At 40.3% G+C, this 18,777-nt stretch overlaps 1 protein-coding gene across 1 annotated transcript in view; it reads left to right on the top strand.

The window, feature by feature from the left end:
• Nucleotides 1-18,777, top strand: part of LOC113150891 (glypican-1-like) — a 30,973-nt gene that overhangs the window by 9,908 nt on the left and 2,288 nt on the right. The window contains exons 2-8 of the mRNA XM_026343641.1: nt 10,793-10,951; nt 12,616-12,833; nt 12,991-13,164; nt 14,823-14,988; nt 15,617-15,747; nt 16,238-16,375; nt 17,457-17,587. Coding sequence (XP_026199426.1) covers nt 10,793-10,951; nt 12,616-12,833; nt 12,991-13,164; nt 14,823-14,988; nt 15,617-15,747; nt 16,238-16,375; nt 17,457-17,587 — 1,117 coding nt within the window. The remainder of the gene's footprint in view (nt 1-10,792; nt 10,952-12,615; nt 12,834-12,990; nt 13,165-14,822; nt 14,989-15,616; nt 15,748-16,237; nt 16,376-17,456; nt 17,588-18,777) is intronic.

The following is an 18,777-nucleotide window of genomic DNA, read 5'->3' as shown; positions in this document are numbered from 1 at the left end:
CTCTCGTTTGCCACCTTCCACCACCAACACTGTGCTGATGGATTAGGGGCTAATGTCTAATCTCCTGCTAATCCTGGTTTGTTAATCTATGTGTTAGCAGCTCTTAACTCGCAGCATAACAGCTAGCGCACTGACCTTGCCACAGAGACAATAATAAACACTCTCAATAAATAATTCCATATTTGCTCTTTTTCTTTTTCGCCCCAGCTCTTATTCAGCATGTTTGCACTCACAGAAATTCATTATTTCCCTGGATACCTTCTTGTCAGGAGGGCTAATGCCTGCAGTTAAAGACAGCCTAAGTGAACTTAGCCTTCATTATAATTATCCATGTACAAACGTGCACACTTCGAGTCTGACTCCATAGCGTGGCACACACCAGTTGGCATGTGTTGTAATTTTTCTTTTACAGACTGAGTGAAGGGGAGTAAAAGTAGTAGTTAGTTAAAGAGCCTTCAACTACTCCCAGAAATGACATAGAATTATAGTATTATACGGTGAAGCTGGTGCCATGTGAACGCACACATACACACCCTCGCTGGGCAGCAGTAGGAGCGGAGGTATTTTTAGTTCAGTAAATGGTAGAAAATAAGGAAAGTTTCACCCAAAACACTACGTACCTACACCTTCCTCTCTTTTTTTTCTCTGGTTCCATTATCACACATTTTATTTTTATTGGTCTGGACTTTAAAGCATCAGCACTGGCATTTGTCATTGTGTTGAATATTTGTTTCTCTCTAAGTAAAAATGCCATTACAACACAATAAATACAGTATTTTATATGGAGTATGATGGTTTATAATGCATGTTATAAGAGGAATGTAGGTGGTGGCACTTTATGCACATGTGAAGTTGATCTTTTCTCAAGTGACACTTTTTGGCCCAGATGAATGTGACGCACGCAACTCAACACAAGGCCTTCATCGCTGCTAGTTTTGGCTTGGTTCAGATTTAAAAACCAAGCCATTCATTTCATTGCTGTATTCTAATGAAATTTGGTGCAAACTGAGAATGACTTTTAATAATAAAGCTTTCCCCCTAGAGGTCAGAGCAGTCATTAGTCAAATATTTAATATTTAGTTTATGACAACAAACCTTCAGCTTCAGCTGCACCTTGCGCTAACATGCACTATAACTAATCACTACATCACTGTATGCATCTTCTTTGGCTGTCGAAATGTAAAAAACTGATTTGAAATGAAGCACCGACTCAGAAGCCCTTGAACTGGCTTTGTAAAAAAGTAAACATTTACTCTGTAAAATGCTGAGTCAGTTAAGTGACTTGTTGACAAACGTGTAGTGTGACTTGACTTTTAGCATTAATTAATTATACTGCAGTCAGAATCAGAAGCACGTTTCAGTATTAGTCTTACAAAGACAAAGAAATTTACATCTGTGCATGCATGGGCCTTTGTTGCAAATCGCATCGTCTCTCGCTCTCTTCTCATGTTTCCTGCCTGCATCCTCACTGTCGAGCTATGAAAAGAAGGGTAAATACCAAAAAGGAGAGAAATGAGTGTGCAGAGGGAAATATTCAGCAATATAAAAGTTGCATTAACGTGACACACACATCAGAAACTTGCTGCTTATAGCGACATTAGCCACTGTTTAGCAGAAGTATTGATATGAGCTGTCAGACGAGCGGCCTCATTGATTTGCATGTTGACCACAGCTCTGCTTGCTGTGGGGAAATTGTGATGAAGTGTCACAAAACTGCAGTGTAAGTCATTTTTATGTGATGATGAAGAATCATGTTCAGTGAAGTTTCAACCAGTTATGTAGTCATACATGAGAAGCTGTGAATGTACGAACATAAAAGACACAAATTCACAGAGAGGAGATAAAAGCTCCAGATTTATTAAACACTCATAATAGAACTCCATTACAGCTTTATCATGTTCTCTCTTTCTTTGTTCTTCTTCTGTCTTTGGCCGATGCTCTTTCTCCTCACCTCTCTCTTCCTTCCCACCTCTGCCTCGTCTTTCATTTCCTTTTTTTATTACCTTCTCATCTCTCCATCTCTCGCTCCTCTTTCATCATTACGGCTTCGTGGCGCTCTTCTCCTGGATAGTAAAACAGTAAAAGTGTACTTTGGGAGGAAGGCCATGTGGAACGTTAAATCACAAACAGGTGCCTTTAAATGGTGAAGAGAGTGTGAGATGGAAACACACACACACACAAACACACACACACACACATAGGCGACTACCACTTACCCATCAGCCTCTCATTTAGGTAGCAATAATTTGCCTCAGTAAGTGACAGGGTTATTGTAAGACTCTCATTAAGAAAGGGAAGCAGCGAATAAACGTCTGACTGAAGGGGATAAATTCAAACCACTGCCCCACTTTTACTGCTCAGCAATGAGCCGCTTTGATGTGGTGTTTGACAGCGGAGCCGAAACAGACTCAGGATATGCAAGTGTGTGTGTGTCCGAGTCATAATTATGTCATATAAGATTGATTTGACATTGTTTTTGTAATCTGATCCTATTTGTTAGATGTAATATTGTCCCTGCATGTTTCATCAACGCGTGCACTGTACCGCGTGTCTGTACAGCATTGAAAGTCAAAGGTCGGGTCACTTATAATGAGACAGTTACTGCAGTAACATGGTGCAAGGTCACTTCCTGTGGCAAACTTTCATCTCGGCGGGAGAGAAGGGGAATAGAGAGAAGGAGGAAAGGGTGGAGGAACGGGAGTCATGGAAGAGGACTCGATAGAAAGGAAAATAATTAAAAGTTAGTGCAGAGTGGATGACAGGGTGAGGAGATTCACCATTTAAGAGAGGACAGAATGACAAGACTGGATCGATAAAGGAGAACAAACCTGTGTAGATATAGATTTTATTCCTCAGGTCTGGAACTACCTGTCTGAGCCTCTGAACGTTGCCAGTGTAACAAATTGACATGTTTCAAATCACTGCTTAAATTGTATTTGTGTGTTTTTAGAAGGCTCTTTATTTAACTAGTAGCATGACTTTTATTTTTCTATTTAAAGTCTTGACAATATATTTTTATACAAACTGGAGTCAGCATCACTTTACTCTGAACACATGAATACGTTGGGATATTTTCCACTCTCCATTCACCCATAATCCTGGGTTATTTTTGCTTCTGCTCATCATTTCTATTGGTTGTGACAACGTTTAAGCCCACTGAAGCAAATTTGTTATTTGGGAAATAAATTATATAAATAAAATCTGGTTTGATTTGAAGGTTCACTTCAATAAAGTCATTGCTGAAATCTAAGAGCGCAGCCAAACTGCCACGCTGTAGTCGAAAGCTACCACAAGGCTGGCTACAAACAAACCTACACGTCTCTTCAATAATCTGCAGGAATCATTCATTGTTCTTTAAATTAAAATAAAGAATGTGTTTAAAACTAGTCTCAACATCTCAGTGCTCGTGTTTCTTTTAAGTCACTACTGGGGAAAACAAATGTATTACTGATTGAAATGAATGTGTTGTAATACACAGAGAGTGATTTCAGAGTTACAGACAACAATCTACTTTCAGTGATATCGTTTCATTATTTAAATTTAACAACATAGATGCTCCACCGACAGGAGAGTTGTTTGTCAAACAACTTTATTCCTTTGTCAGCAGCTGAAACAGGTTGATGAACGGTCGAACATCTGGAAACTAGTCATTTGAGAGACTTAAGTTTTGCTTTACAGCGTGCTGATTCAGCTCCAGCGTATACTATCCAACCTTTGAGAAAGATTAGTCTGCAGTATTGGTGCAGGTTAGGTGTGTGATGGAGCACTTCTACTGCGACTGAGAGTGTAATTGGATTTACACGTCTCATTTAAACGACTAGATGCTTCAACAATCCCTGATACTGGAAACATCACTGGGTTTTCTTGTAATTTTCCTGCTGCAGATATTGTTGTTAATTACTTACAATTAAAGAAACTGCAACCAGAACCACTGTTTAGCAAGTCAGCAAAGTTCATCCATTTAGATGCTTAATTATGATTCAAGATATAATTGCAAAGTCTGCAAAGACTGTTTTGGGGGTGGGGTTATTTAGGATGTTTGACTTATTTTAGTAGCAGTGTTAATAGCTCAGAAAGAGCTAAGATTATCCTGTATGTACATTTTATTTAGTGTATCCTACAACCTCAGTAAATGTCTCTCTCCCGTGTGTGTGTATGAATAAAAGCCTCTGCATGTAAATTAAATAACGTGTGTGTGTGTGTGTGTGTGTGTGTGTGTGTGTGTGTGTGTGTGTGTGTGTGTGTGTTATAAAACACAATGACCTGATCTTCTTAATTGTGTGTCTGGTGACCCTGATCCTTCTAATGAAGGCCACAGGGGATGTGCTGTGTGTGTACATGTGTCGTAGAAACGGATCCTTTGACAGTTTTTAATATTAATCTGCCTCTGAATGGATGTATTGTTGTAAACATCATAACATTTAAAGTAAATAGCAATGTTTTATGACTCTTTGCCTGTCTATGAGAAACTTCCTTCCTTCAGTCAGTGTATTTGAGTTGACTTTAACTGCAGACGGGGATCTGGATGTGATCCTGACAGTCCAGTGTCACAGTCACACACTATATGTTTTGTACTTTGACGTCTTCCTAACAATCATATGGTGCGCTACATAAATGCAGCACTTCATTCATTAAAATAATGATGACTCTGAACATTATCCAACCACCTATTATGTTTGAAACCACAGCTTCAATGGGAAAATAATTCATCATTTATACACAACAGGAGAGAAAGCACAAGTCTAATTTGTAAAATTGCTGCTTGGAGCCAGTATAAATGTGTTTATGCTTTTTAGTCTGCGGTAATAGTTTCTCTTTTCCCTCTACGTATTATTATTTTTATTTATTTAATTATGTTTTTGTAAAGTAATTTTGTACCTATTTTATAATATTATTGCCCTGCACATGATAAACAGTAATTACAATATGAGATCATCTTCATCTTCAGACTTCACTGAAGATTGGACTTGAGTCCCCGAGTTTTAAAGAACTAGTTTAACATTAAGGGAAAGATGGATATTAGCTTTTAATCCAAGAGTGAGACGAAGTCTATGTAATATGTGTGTAACATATGTCTATTTAATGTCCAATAGAGCTCATGTGTGAATAATGAAGAGCTCATCGTCTGCAGTATTCACCACGAGCAAGTGGGCATGTTGACAGCGTTTCTGTTGCTGTTTCGACATGTTGTAAACAACACGCAAAATATTTTTTTGCACGGTGTCCTGCCTCCTGCTCGCCCTGCAGGCGCCACCCCTCGCCTAAACCCATCTTTATGTTGGGTTAGGCAGTATAACCCAGCTGCTCCTGGCTCCAGACAGAGTATTTCCAGTAGGTGTTAATGTGTCTGACATGGTCAGTCTCCTGTTGTGTGCTGCATGTGAAAGGGCAGCTAGAGAATCGGGTACTACTCTTAGTCTTACTCTACTTATATACAATCACGACAGCGGCTGAAACAGGTCAGCATGCTCTCACCAAAATGATGATGATTGCATTTTCCCGTAATGTTGTTTTTTTTTTGTTAGTTTTTTTTTTTGTAAGGCATCAGGAAGCATTAACATTTATCCTAAGATATTTGGTTAAATATGTCCAAAACCTTATTCAGCAAATGTTTGCACAGAGAAAACAAATCCCAGTCACAGATAAATGCAGGATCAAAATCACTATAATCAGGAGGCCATATCATGTAGCTGAAATAAACAACTTGTGGAGCAAAAAATCTTTCTGTAAACATCAAAAAATGGATTTTACCAGAGGGGAAATACCAATTATCTCTCTGTAGCCAGAAGCTAAACCAATAACTACCCCTATGTCTGACATACACATGAGCAGTATGAGCCCATAACACTGGAAAAGGGTGCATTCATGAGAAATTAATTAATTCTGATCTGTATCAAACAGAGGTAAACACACAGCTGCTGTCGATGCATTTAAATTAATAAATTGCTGTATTAACAATGTCATGTCTTGGATTTAATCTGGGCGCTGCCAGTGATTAATGAGAGTTTGGCTCGATGGAAGTTTAATTTGAGTTTCAGCTTAGTTCTGCTTTAGTTACGAGAAGCTGAACGTAGCTTTAGCCTTGAAGTGTTTATTGCAAAAACTGGCTTTTCTCTGCAGAAGTGTCTGTAACGCCATGCTTCCTGTTACTGAGTGGTTTTGATTTAGCTCTTTGCTGCCTGGCTGGATGGCTTCCTGTCAGCCGGCAGTGCGGTGCAGGGTACCTGTTTGCCTGCCTGGCACACGTGCTGAGGTTTGCTCACTTGTCGAGACGGGCTCAGGTATGTCGGGGGCTGCCAGGGGGAATGTATGTGGGGAGAAAAGATTATTCAGATGAGAGACGGAGGACGTGACAGAGAAGAAAGTGAGAGCCAGATGCTTTTGATGGGAAAAGGAAATAAATGGCTGAGTAATGTTCCTTGATGTGGTCTCTATGGCAACCGGTGTAAGCTGTCATACGCCTGCGAGCGAAACCAAAAGCAAGTTTGGAAATTAAAAGGATTCAGTAATGATTAAGTCTAAAAGACCCTGCAGCCGAACAACGTTTTCTAATGCAGCACTTATCCCTCCAGGAGGGCTGTGGAAAAACATCTGATAGTGACGCATAAAATCTAGAGTTAAATAAACAAGTCCCCATAAATATTACATCAGACTCTTCCTCATAATCAATACTGGGGCCAGGCCAGTCTATCACAGCGAATAAATCTGTAGTGTGAGTTTAAACTACATACTCGGAACATAAAGTTGTGAGTTGCTCGTAAACTTTAAGACGACAAAGTGACGCGAGGACTGTGATTGACGTGGTTAGGTGGGATGATAAGTTTACTGGAAAAGATCTCTGGCAGGTTTCCTTAGATATAAAAGTTTTTTATATCTTTGTGTCCCTTTTTGTTCTTTTTGCTTCACTGTCTGCACATTTATACCACCAGCAGTGTCAGTAATAAAATGCATTTCAGTCAGAGGTGGGATAGTGATGCTTCTGGAGCTGAAGTTTCATCATTGTTTACAGCACTGCAGGAAACAATTTTCTGCTGACTTTCTGGTCTCCTCAAGGCAGCAATAAATGGCTGTAAAAACCTTCATTCTTTAACTGCAGATGTTTAGCCACCATTCAACTGTTTATATTCAGGAAGATATATCCCATCTGTTCTGTTGTTGACTTATAGAAATAAAATAATCCACACCCAATACCTTCCACTTGCCGTTAGTCACAAATCTCCTCTCTCTAGCCCTTTAAAGGTCTGTAGCATTTTGCTTTTCTCTTCTGACTGAGTGTGAGAGTGTGTGTTTTTCCCCTCAGGATGTGGTCTTAACTAACTATATGTTGATGCTTGAGGCAAAACAGCGTGAGCAACCAAATCACCTATAGAGCGATAGAAGATAGATCTCCTCTCCTCTCCTCTCCTCTCCTCTCCTCTCCTCTCCTCTCCTCTCCTCTCCTCTCCTCTCCACCATATTTATAATCTCCCTGTGCAACTTTATGCCCAAAGCCATCTCCCATCACGAAACCCTTGAGCAAAGCACTCCCAGATTTCCTGAGATAACCTGCTCTGTGTTGGACTTTCTGTCTTTGTGCATTAGCAGGTCAGCAAGCTTGTGAATCGCACACATGCATCGATGTGTCACTGCGCTCGCTTCTGTCTTTCCGAGTAAATTATGGTTTTATAGCAGGATGCCAGCTGCTTCCATTACCCAGCAACACAGGAATGCAGTGAAGCATATGTGTCTGTGGTAAACGCCCTGTGTTGTTGAGGTTGGTAAGAAAACTAACAACAAAATGCCAACATTAGCTGCAGTGCACGAGCACCCAGCGCCGGTGTCTGCTGTCTCTGAACCACACTGATTGCACGGTTTTAAATTCCTGCAGAGGGTTTTCTCCCGTTTCTGCCAGACTGCGAAAGCTCTCTGAGACATTTTTAGAAAAGTGACCTGATCAAAGTGAATGTTCAGAAGGAAAGTCGACACTGAAGTTGAATGAAACCTCAGATCTCACCTGACACGTCTCCTCCCACCTCCTCCCTCCTCTTCCTCTCTCCTCTGCCCTCCCTTGTCAAGAAATACCCCAATTTCTTGCTATATATTGGAGACAGTATCTGTCTAATAAAATATGAAGTGATCGTTGTATAAAGTAGAATATGACAATATTTCATTAACTAACACGTAAGCAGACAGCTCTGACACAGCGTACTTATCACTAGAGACTAATATGGGTTTGTAATTTGGTGATGAGAGTTACTTACTGTAATTCAATATTTTGTTGATTTATGTCAAATGATTTGTTTTATTGCTTTGTTGTTTCAACATCTGGCAACACTGATCTTATTCACCTTAATGATGAATTGAACTTATTGTACAGTATTGGGAACAGCTAACCCTACTTATTTGATTACAGTTTGCTTTAAATGCTTAACAGAAAGCAAATGTGGGCTTTTTCCAATGTTGAACACAAACAGGTGATCCAGCAGTTTCTCTAAAAAACAGATTGACGTGACTGTGGGAGTTTAATTCACAGCAATGATGTGCAGATGTGATTACATTTTTTCAAAACTGTTTTCCAACGTTGAACAATCAGAAGCTCAGCTCAGGAAAAAGCAGGTGTGATTAGCAAAAAGGGATTTAGTTTGATAGTGTTTGGGATTAGAAGAGTGAAGCGTCGTGTCTCAGGCTGCCTGACCTGGACTTGACACTATTAAAAGACCGTCCTGGTCGATTTCTGGGATATGTGTGTGTGTGTGTGTGTGTGTGTGTGTGTGTGTGTGTGTGTGTGTGTGTGTGTGTGTGTGTGTGTGTGTGTGTGTGTGTGTGTGTCTGTGTGTGTGAGGTCTCACAATATGTTCCAGATGGGTAACACACACTATTTTATCCTCTTGTATTTGTAAAAATGCAAAAACATCTTAAAATATCTCAAACAAAACGTGAAAAAAAAAAAAAAAACGCTGGGTGGTGCAATAAAGTGCTATTTTCTGTACTGTGGCTGCCAGTCCCTCTCTAATACACACACACACCGGCCAGTGCCAATGAAACATTCATGGAGCAGTGATGATGAAGGCGTCTCGTCTTCTGCTCCACTTACCGTGCTGAAGAAATTGTACCCACCCACCCCCACCCCACCCTAACACACACACATTTTTGTAAGGCACTGTTTTTGCGAGTGTGAGGACACCTTCATACTAGCCCCCTACTGTAGTGTATGCCATGTTAATGTACTCTGTATCAGTTCACTTAATTTATACGTGTACTGCCTAACCTAAACCTAAAACTTAGTCTTAACCCCTGAAGTCACTCTTTAAACGCCCCTCTCATTGTGATGACCCTTTGTAAAAATGTCCTCAGTCCAATTGTTAAAAATTCATCCCTCACGATGATACAACCATACAAACGCACACATACACCAACGCAGGCACTGTTAGAAGGAGGAGAGCAGCGCTGCACAGAGCTGTGGGGTACTTAGTCACCCTTAACCTTCCCAGACGTGGCCGCGCACACACACAAATGAACACACACTAATCCTGAGGCATCCAGTCTGTCAAGAGACTTGTGCTGCAGACTGCTTTCTAGGCTGTCTGGCAGACTCGGTCTGTGTTTACAAGTATTTCTAAATGCGTGTGTGTGTGAGTGTTGGAAAAATATCTTTATTTTATTTATCCCTTGTGGGCCTGAATATCCCCTTAAGAAAAATATGTTGAGAACGAGCAATTTCTAGCCGGTACTCTGTATTTTTATATTTTTGTCTTAAAGATTTTTTTCTAAGATCAGGTCACAGGTTACGGACAGGGTTCTGTTGGGAAGAGTAAGTAATAACTAAAAGCTATTTATTATTCTCTGCTTTCATCACTGCAGAGTTTCTGTGTTGTTTGTCTTTGACTTTAGCTGTTTGTTTTTTCATTTGTTATTTAAGGCACCTCACTGATTGACAATATGCTGCTGTACTTTATACTTCTGCTGTTTTTGAATGTTTTACCTCATTACAAGTTACTAGTTTGAGCTATAGTTATGTTTTTCATTAAGACATGACTTAATAAAACATAGATTAGCTCATTACATACCATGCATTGATAAAACAAATTATTATTAAATAACACGGAATGCTTTTATTGTACTTTTACAGTCTAATATGATATTGACTTTATTCCACTGTATCAATAAAGCTATCTGATTTATTAGTATAACAATATTATTATAATATATTTAAACTGTGTGAGCTTTACATTGACTTGAACATTGATATTTCTCATCGTGGTAGTGATTTCATCTTATTTTTGCTGAGATGTAACTTTTACCCTGTTCATTGTCTTAGTTTAACTTGTTAACAAGTTAAAATATGCTAATTAGAAATAAACACAAAGTGCAGCAGAGGTGAAAGCGTTTAGTTTGACTGGGAGTGAAAGTCTGACCTGACAATTCATCCTGAAGGTAACATGTTAGCATCCATCCAGTAGTTGTTAAACTATTTCATCCATTTCATTCCAAATCATAAATTCAGGTGTGGCTAGACAAAGAAATCTAATGACACAAGTCAGCAGGATTTATTGCAGGTTTTGTGTGCACAGTTTTTTAACAATCAGTCTAATAGCTGTTGAAATAATCCATTCTGGTGGACTCTCCTGTTCCTAATTAAAACTATATTCACATTTACATTCACATTGACTTTGACTGCAGTCTGATGTTAAGGCTGGTTTGATGTGGTTTTCAATGTACATGTTGGCTGTCTGACATGTTCAGTAATTAATGAATATAATAAATACAATTTCATTCATTAGTGTCCTGTCTTCTGTTCTTCCCACTGTATCAGGTGAACATCTGAGGATGTGTCCTCAGGGTATGACCTGCTGTACCAGCACCATGGAGGAGAACCTGGCCAATCTGAGCACCCGAGAGACTGAAGGGCTGATCAGAGAGGCCGGCAGATCGCTGCAGTCTTCTTTCAACAGTCTCCACAGGAGCTTTGACTGTAAGTAGGGAGTGTGTTTGTAGATATGTGTGTGTTTCAGACACTCATTACTGGATGCGCTCAATAGCAAAGCTTTAGCAGGCCGTCCAGAGGAGCGTGACATTTGTATGTTGTGTACAGTATTTGTACGTTTGTGTTTGGTACAAGCTCTGGCTGTGCTCAAAGCTCAATACTGTAGCTTCAGTAGTGATGATCTGTGTGTGTTTGTGTGTGTGTCCTGTGCATCAAGGGGACCCCTGACTGGGTGTTATAATGAGAGCAAAGTCAGCCAGGCACAATGAAACGTGATAAGCCGACCCCCTGATCTCAAAGAGACATGCACACACTTGTGTGTGTTAACACACACACTCGCAAACACAGGGGTGTCCCCCGGGGCAGTGGCTGGTTCAGCTAATGAGCAGTTGATCCACTGAGGAGCCAAGATCACTGCACATCAGAGAGAGAGAGAGAGCGAGAGAGAGAAAAGAAGGAGAGACTGAGGAGTGGTCTGCTAACAATAGGAAGACAGACAAATGCAGCAAGACAGAAATGTGTCATTAGCACTGACGAGAAACTGATTCAAAATAAAAAAGAAAGAAGAGAGCAGGAGGAGGATGGTGTTAGTCGCATTTAGCAGGCCACCTCAGTAGCAGTAACGTGGCCGTCCATCTGGTTGTGGTTAGGACAGGCTGGCACTGGTCCACAGCCTTTGAAGCAGGAGGGAAAAAGCTCAGACCAATATACTGCAGCGACAGCTTAGAGACTCCCTTATTCTCTGTGTTTGACCTCTCTATCGTTCTGTATCCATCTGGCTGCAGAGAAGAAGAAACACTTAAAGATGCTAAACGTGGATTAGATGTGCTGATCAGCTGGGCTGTAAGAGGAGAAAATGGGTGTAATGGTTTAAAAAATATTCAGTGCAATACGTAATATTTAAATAATTTGGTGTAATAATAGGATTAATTAAAATAAATGAAAGATATGATTGGCCTGAGGAGCAATCTGCTTCATTTTCATTCTCCATTACACATGTGTATTTAATTTAATATTCATGCTATTTAGACAGTTTCTAAAATGATAAAATGTCTCTTAAAGCTGCGGCAGTAATTATCTTTACAATAGATGACTGTGTGAAATGTTAAAGGAGTTACTAGTAGTGACAAGCCCACAAATAATTATCAATCTGACACTGACAATTCCCCTTTATAGATTTTCTTTTACAACGTACAACCTTTGTTTTGATTAAGTCGCTCCACTCCTTTTAGCACGGTTTCTGCAGACAGGCAGCTAAAACATTGTACACAACCTGAATCAATGAAGAGGCCAGAAACAAGAGTCGAAACCAGTGATACCTATTATTATTACCTGTATTAGCTGTATTTATTATTAATTATTAGCTGTATTGCTGTATAAACAGGGGCTCCGTTCTCAGCTACTCCTGGCCACGTCACAGAGTCTTTGAGCAAGAAGTACCCAAAGTTGCTCTTGTGGGATCTTATGATGAAGTGGTTAATAAAAGTGCTGTTTATAGTTTTAATGTAGCCTGTATTAATTAATATCGCTCGGCTCAGCTTTTCTAACTCAAGTCTTTGTTGGTTTCTTCCAACTGTCAAATCTCCTTCCTCTTCTTCCTCCTCTGTCGTATGTGTTTCCTCATCGTGTCCTTCTCTCCTCGTCTCCTGCAGCCTATTTCACTGACCTGCACAGTCGCTCTGAACGCTCCCTCCAGGAGGCGCTGTCTCCTCTGGGCGCTCTGTACTCCCAGAACACCCGTCTTTATGGAGATCTCTATGCGGACCTGCGCCAGTACTACCGGGGCTCTGCACTCAATCTAGATGAGACCCTGTCTGAGTTCTGGTCCCGCCTTCTGGAGCGAACATTTAAGACCTCTGCCCCTAGCGATGTGAGTAGGAACCTGTGGCAAACTGATAACATTTCCATATTTACACTTGTTTTCCCACCTCTCTGTCGACACATGTTGACCTGTATTCTCCTGATAGCGGAGGAAATATCCTTTTCTTAAACGACTTGTGTCCGCCACTGTCACCTCTGTCTCACAGGTCATCCTATCGGAGGACTACCTTGAATGTGTTGCTAAGCAACAGGAGACACTGCGGCCATTTGGCGACATCCCTCGGGACATGAAGACAAAGGTGATCCGGGCTTTTGTCACAGCCAGATCGTTTGCCCAGGGGCTGATGATCAGCGGGGAGGTGGTCAAGAGAGTTTCACAGGTCAGTGTGTGTCCTCACAGCTTCAAAAGTCCATTTGATGGTTTACACTTACTGCAGGGTAGGAAAGGGGTTGGGGTTAGATATATGTCAACGACTGTCCTCACAAAGATACAAGCACAGACGTGTGTGTGTGTGTGGTTGAGTGACTGCTGGACCGAGTCCCAGGAAAGCACACATGATGGATGCACGAGCGTCACACCCTAACTGTCAGAGAAAATGTCTCCACCCTAAAAATGGAAAACAAAGATCATCAAAAATTAAGTGTCAGACTCTGCCATCAGAACAAAGCTCTCGTTTGGAGGGATGACAGCGCTGCTGTCAAATTATGGGTGTGATGATGTTTCCTCAGGTCTCTGTGCAGATTTTCCCAAACATTCAGAGACTCAGTGTGTTTGATGTGAGTGTGTTTGTTTTCTCTTTTATGTCATGACCCAGCTTTAATGGTCACAGAGGGACCTTTTTACGCCTCCCCCCCTTCATCTCCTGATCTATTAGTGTAGTAGATTCAATGTTTAAGCCTTCAGTGTAATGAACCAGTGATATTCCAAGTCTTATTCAATTATCTCCAGCCCACATGCAACACTTTACACAATAGATAAAGATGTGTGGTATTTAGCTGTGTTTTGTGTGTTTCATCTTTCAGTTTCCTCCTCCTTCCCTCACTTCACATTTACAGTTATTTGGCACAAAGCAATAATCTAAGGCAAGGAGACAAACTTTAAAGTAGAGTGTTCCAGTTCCATGGGGTTTAAGAGAGCATGCAATTTGTTGTGTAAGTGCAGAGAAAGATTCAGAAGAGTTCTTTTGCTGTTGAGTTGACCGCTTTGCAGGCAACGGTCAGGGCTTTCAACCTGATGCAGGCAGCTACAGGGAGCCAGTGCAGAGATCTGAGAAGTGGTGTAACATGTGCCCATCAGTTTTAGTTCATTTCCAGTTTCTGTAAAAATCAACAGCACATTCTTGAAACGTGCTTGACGAGTGTAATTCATCACAGAGAACATCTAGTCTGCATAAATCTGTTTGTCAAAGCTGAAATAGTGTTTGAGTGCAGGTTTTTTATATTAATCAGCACTTACACTGCATTATCACAAAATGACAACATTGAACAAATAATGCAGGCCTGATGTTGGCAATGATGGATTATAAAAGCTGACAATGATGGATTATAGAAGTTTTCAAGAGTCTCTAGACGAACTTTAATGCTGCCAAGATAGAAATAAATGTGTGTATACAGAAATCTGAAACCCCTTCACCACATCACTGAGAATATTCAGCAACAATTTCATTTAAATCTTTCAAACATACTAATGCTAATAAGTGATGTTTTTGGTTTAGAGTATCCCACAGGATCTGTGAGAGGTGATGGGAAAATAACTCTACTGTCGAACTGGACGCCACTCATGACAGGCGGTGTCTCACTCAATGTTACAATACCACCCTCTACTGTTCTGTGTCCTTCTCGACATGTTTATAATCTCTGTGTGTGACCCTCATGTACTGTACTGCTGTAGTACTGTAGTACTGTAGTACTGTAGAACTGTAGTACTGTAGTACTCCTTACTTAAAAGAAAACAGGACGAGCTGAAGACATGACTGTGCTTCTTTGACTGCTGTTTGTTTTTCTGATGATAACGTGATGACCTGTCCGTCCACACCAGGTTTCTCTGAGTTCAGAGTGTGTAAAGGCCCTGATGAAGCTGGTTTACTGCCCTCACTGTCGCGGCCTGGCTTCGGTCAAACCTTGCTCCAACTACTGCTCCAACGTCATGAAGGGCTGCCTGGCCAACCAAGCCGACCTGGACCCTGAGTGGCAAAACCTTATAGGTAAAGTGAGACGTAGTAAATAGTACATTTGGACCCATAAGAGATGCTCTTAATAATCAACATTCAAGAGAAAAGAGTTTTTAATCAGAGAAAAACACCAAGGAATAATTATAATGTCTTAATGCGAATAACATATTTCAGATATGTTTATTTTGTTTTAGTTCAGACTATACCTCAGACTACTGTAAATCTGACTCTGTGGGTTAAAAGTCCTTTTTTTACTCTTTGGTAACATTTGTGAATGAAACAGAGCAGGTAGCCGTGTAAGGCAATTTTTTGGGACACTGATTATACTAATGATGAATCTCATTAGTGTGCACGTCCCTGTGAAACGCTGCTGTTCATAAGACTGAAACTAGCAATTTACAACAAATGTGTCCGGAGAGTTTGGTGAATCTCATGTGTAACACTTGTGTGGTCGCACGTATCTTACTGATTTTTATTTTTTTGTAGTAGTAGCTTAAATAAAAATGCAACTACAGGGGACATAGTGGAAAGTATCAGTGTAAACATGAGTAACCATACATGCACAAATCACTGTAACTTTATTTATACTGCTAGTTTGGTTTTTTAGTATTCTTGACAACATGTCTTCTCTTCTTTCTCTTTCTCTCCTTCCTCTGTCCAGACACCATGATCCAGGTGGCATCAAGTTTCAGCACAGAGCCCAGCCTCGATGTGGTTCTCTCCTCCATCCCTGCTCGAATCTATGAGGCTGTACACTACCTGCAGGAGAACATGGACACATTCACAGCAAAAGTGCGACGTCTCACTTTGTCTCATAATTGCATAACAAGCAAATTCCTTTGCCGCTCATATGCGTTGTCTACAGTTGGGCACATTTAGAATTATTTTCCCAAACATTCATGTTTGTTATGAATCTTCTTTATAAAACTAATCATTAGGATTGATTCCCAGATCAAAGGTTGTTAAGGAATATTCAGAACTATTATGTTCAAGGAGCACTTATCTAGAGGATACCTGGGATATAGTTATATAGCACTATGTTTCACTACTTCCACTTACAATAAGTACATTAAGATAGGTACAGTGTGACTGTTTAACTATGAAGACACTGCATGTCAGACACTCTCAGCTTCAAACATTAGTCTGTGGGGACATCTAGTGGATCCTTTTAGTAGCACAATTCATCCGAGTGTTGTGGAGCTAGAATGTAGATTGGTGATTTGAAGTTGTAAACTTTTCTGAATAATCTTGGGTGATTAACGGTATCTGTGTTTCTGTGCAGGTGTACCAGACATGTGGAGCTCCAGGTGAACTAGGGACAGAAAGTCCCACCCTTCATGAGCAGAGGAGGAAGAGCGGCTCCCTGACCGCCTCCGAGTACAAACCGTCTCCAACAGCTGGAGTCATACTGGAGATGCAGGTGTGTACATGTACATACAAAAGTCACATGTTTGTGTATGTCGAACACCGTCAATGGGGGGATGATATTTATAAGGCTGCTGTTCATCTATCTATGGCTGAACTAGTTTGTACCCTTCCACAAAATTGATCAGAAAGAAAATCATAGACAAACATGTTAAGGTAAAGTCTTTAAGACCATTTCCAAGCAGCTTGATGTTCCTGTGACTACAGTTGCAAGTATTAATTAGAGGTTCAAGGTCCACATGCAGCAGCAGGACAGTAACCCAAACCACAGTTAGAAGTGTCAAACATAGCTAAGAACTACTGTGACGTGGTCTTACATGAGCCCTGATCTGAATCCTGTTAAACATCCATGAAAAGAACCCCAGACACCTGGAGCAGAAATTGCTTGTTTGCTTGTGATTGCCTCGAAAGGTTGTGCAACAAAATACGGCAGGTTAAGGGTATCATCATTTTTGTTTGAAAATAAGCTGTTGAATCAAAAATCTGAAGCAAAGTTAGATTTTTATTTCTTGTATTTTTTTCTTTACTTTTGTCAGTTGCAAATTATTTCAGGGAAAATTGTGGGTTCTTCGTTTTTTGTGGAAGGGCACTAACAAATGTGTCCACGTCTGTAAATAGAGTGCACAAAGGTCATAGTAGCTTCATTTTAAAATGATAAATGAATGATTTGGTGCAGGATTTCTCTTTGGTGTTCAAGGTAAACGTAGAGACCTGTATTTTTATGTGTTTGAAAAGATTAACCATCAATAACAGAAGAATTGCTATGTTGGCAACGTTTGTCCCACATAGTTTTTAATGTGAAAGCTAAATTGTAAAGTGTCTTTATCAAAGCTGTCCATGTATATGTTGATAAGCTTAAATAAAGGACGTTCCTGATTCCCCTCAGCTTTTGGTCAACATATTTTCTCCTGCTGTTTCTGTTTCGAAAGGGTATTAACATGGATTAAAACTCCATTATGACTTGCTTAGGATTCTAAATCCCAACTACAGGATTTGTTTTGTGACTTGGGACTTGAGAATCACCAGTGACTTATAGAAATAACAACCGTCTCACATTTGGACGCCTCCGTCCACAGGTATCGGATCTCTCCAGTAAGCTGAGGGAAATGCGGCAGTACTGGATCCAGCTCCCCATTGCACTGTGCAGCAAACTGGCAGCAGGAAGCACCAATCAAGAGAAATGCTGGAACGGCATTAGCAAAGCCAGGTGAGAAAGAAAACAGGAAAACAGTACGACACGGCCAGTTTCAGACTGTGTTTAGTTTTTATATGCCTGCCCTGCCCTGATCCTCTTTTGACTTTCAAGGTTTCAGATCTGTTAAGCACAAGTTTCATTCATGCAACACAGAAACAAGGTTTTCTACAAAAAGAAAAACCTGTGTTTTTAGTCAAAAGCAAAAAGAAGCTTCTCAATACGAAGGATTAAAGGGAGAAGAGGTGACTGTGAAGTTGAAATTGCTACGATACGGACCAGTCCCCTTCTGGTTGAAGGCCATTTGTTGCTTTGCTCTGCAACCTGCTGTTTCTTCTCAGACAAAATGAAAACATTTAGTTTCTAGTGCGTGTAAATTTCTTCTGGGGCTGCATAAGTTGACTTTTTATTTATTTATTTATTTATTTTTACTGCCACACACAATCTGAAACCCTGTGGAAAATCACATCCTGCAAACCGAGCACTCACAGCGACACAGGCACACACCTCTGCATTTTTCAGCATCCTTCAATCCACGTATAAATGAATTATAGAACAATTTGATGCCGTGTTAGAGATGTAATGGATACGTCGCCTCACCCCATTCACACACATTTCAGGTGCTTAAAGAGGTTCGATTACAGTCAACCACTGAATTCTGAGCAGAACACTGAGGAATATATGACAGTCGAAAGGCAGGAACTTAAATTAACTCTCAACCAGTATGTGTGTCTGAATGAATATGTTTGAGGGCTGAAGAACGGTGAAAAGTTTAGAGTATTTCAATAACAAGATACTTGGTTTTCAGTGTATTATGTACACCTTTTGTACACCCAGCCTCTTTAAAAGAGGGACTTGTCAACTGTATGGTAATTTTGAAGTATGTAGTGTATGTATCACACACTACATACATGAGTTGTTTGTATGAGATTAATTGGCTGCAGAGAAACAGCACCACAAACTACAACCAAACTTTTTAATCAAAACCTCTTTAAAACTGTTCTGTGAAGGATTTATTATGTATTATATTGCATTTTATTAGGTAGTGAAATTGGTATAAACCAGCAATCTGGTAATTGTGATTAATTCACTGTGATTAGTGAATACAGTAGCTAAAATGGAGAAGGTTAGGGTCGAGTGAGGAAATGCATTTTGTCATTTGGGCTCCACACAAGTGCTGAAATATCAACGTGCGTGTGTGTTTG

This window comes from Anabas testudineus, chromosome 4 (assembly GCF_900324465.2).
Source record: "Anabas testudineus chromosome 4, fAnaTes1.2, whole genome shotgun sequence".
NCBI lineage: Eukaryota > Metazoa > Chordata > Actinopteri > Anabantiformes > Anabantidae > Anabas > Anabas testudineus.
This window is presented reverse-complemented; position numbering and strand designations above follow the sequence as displayed.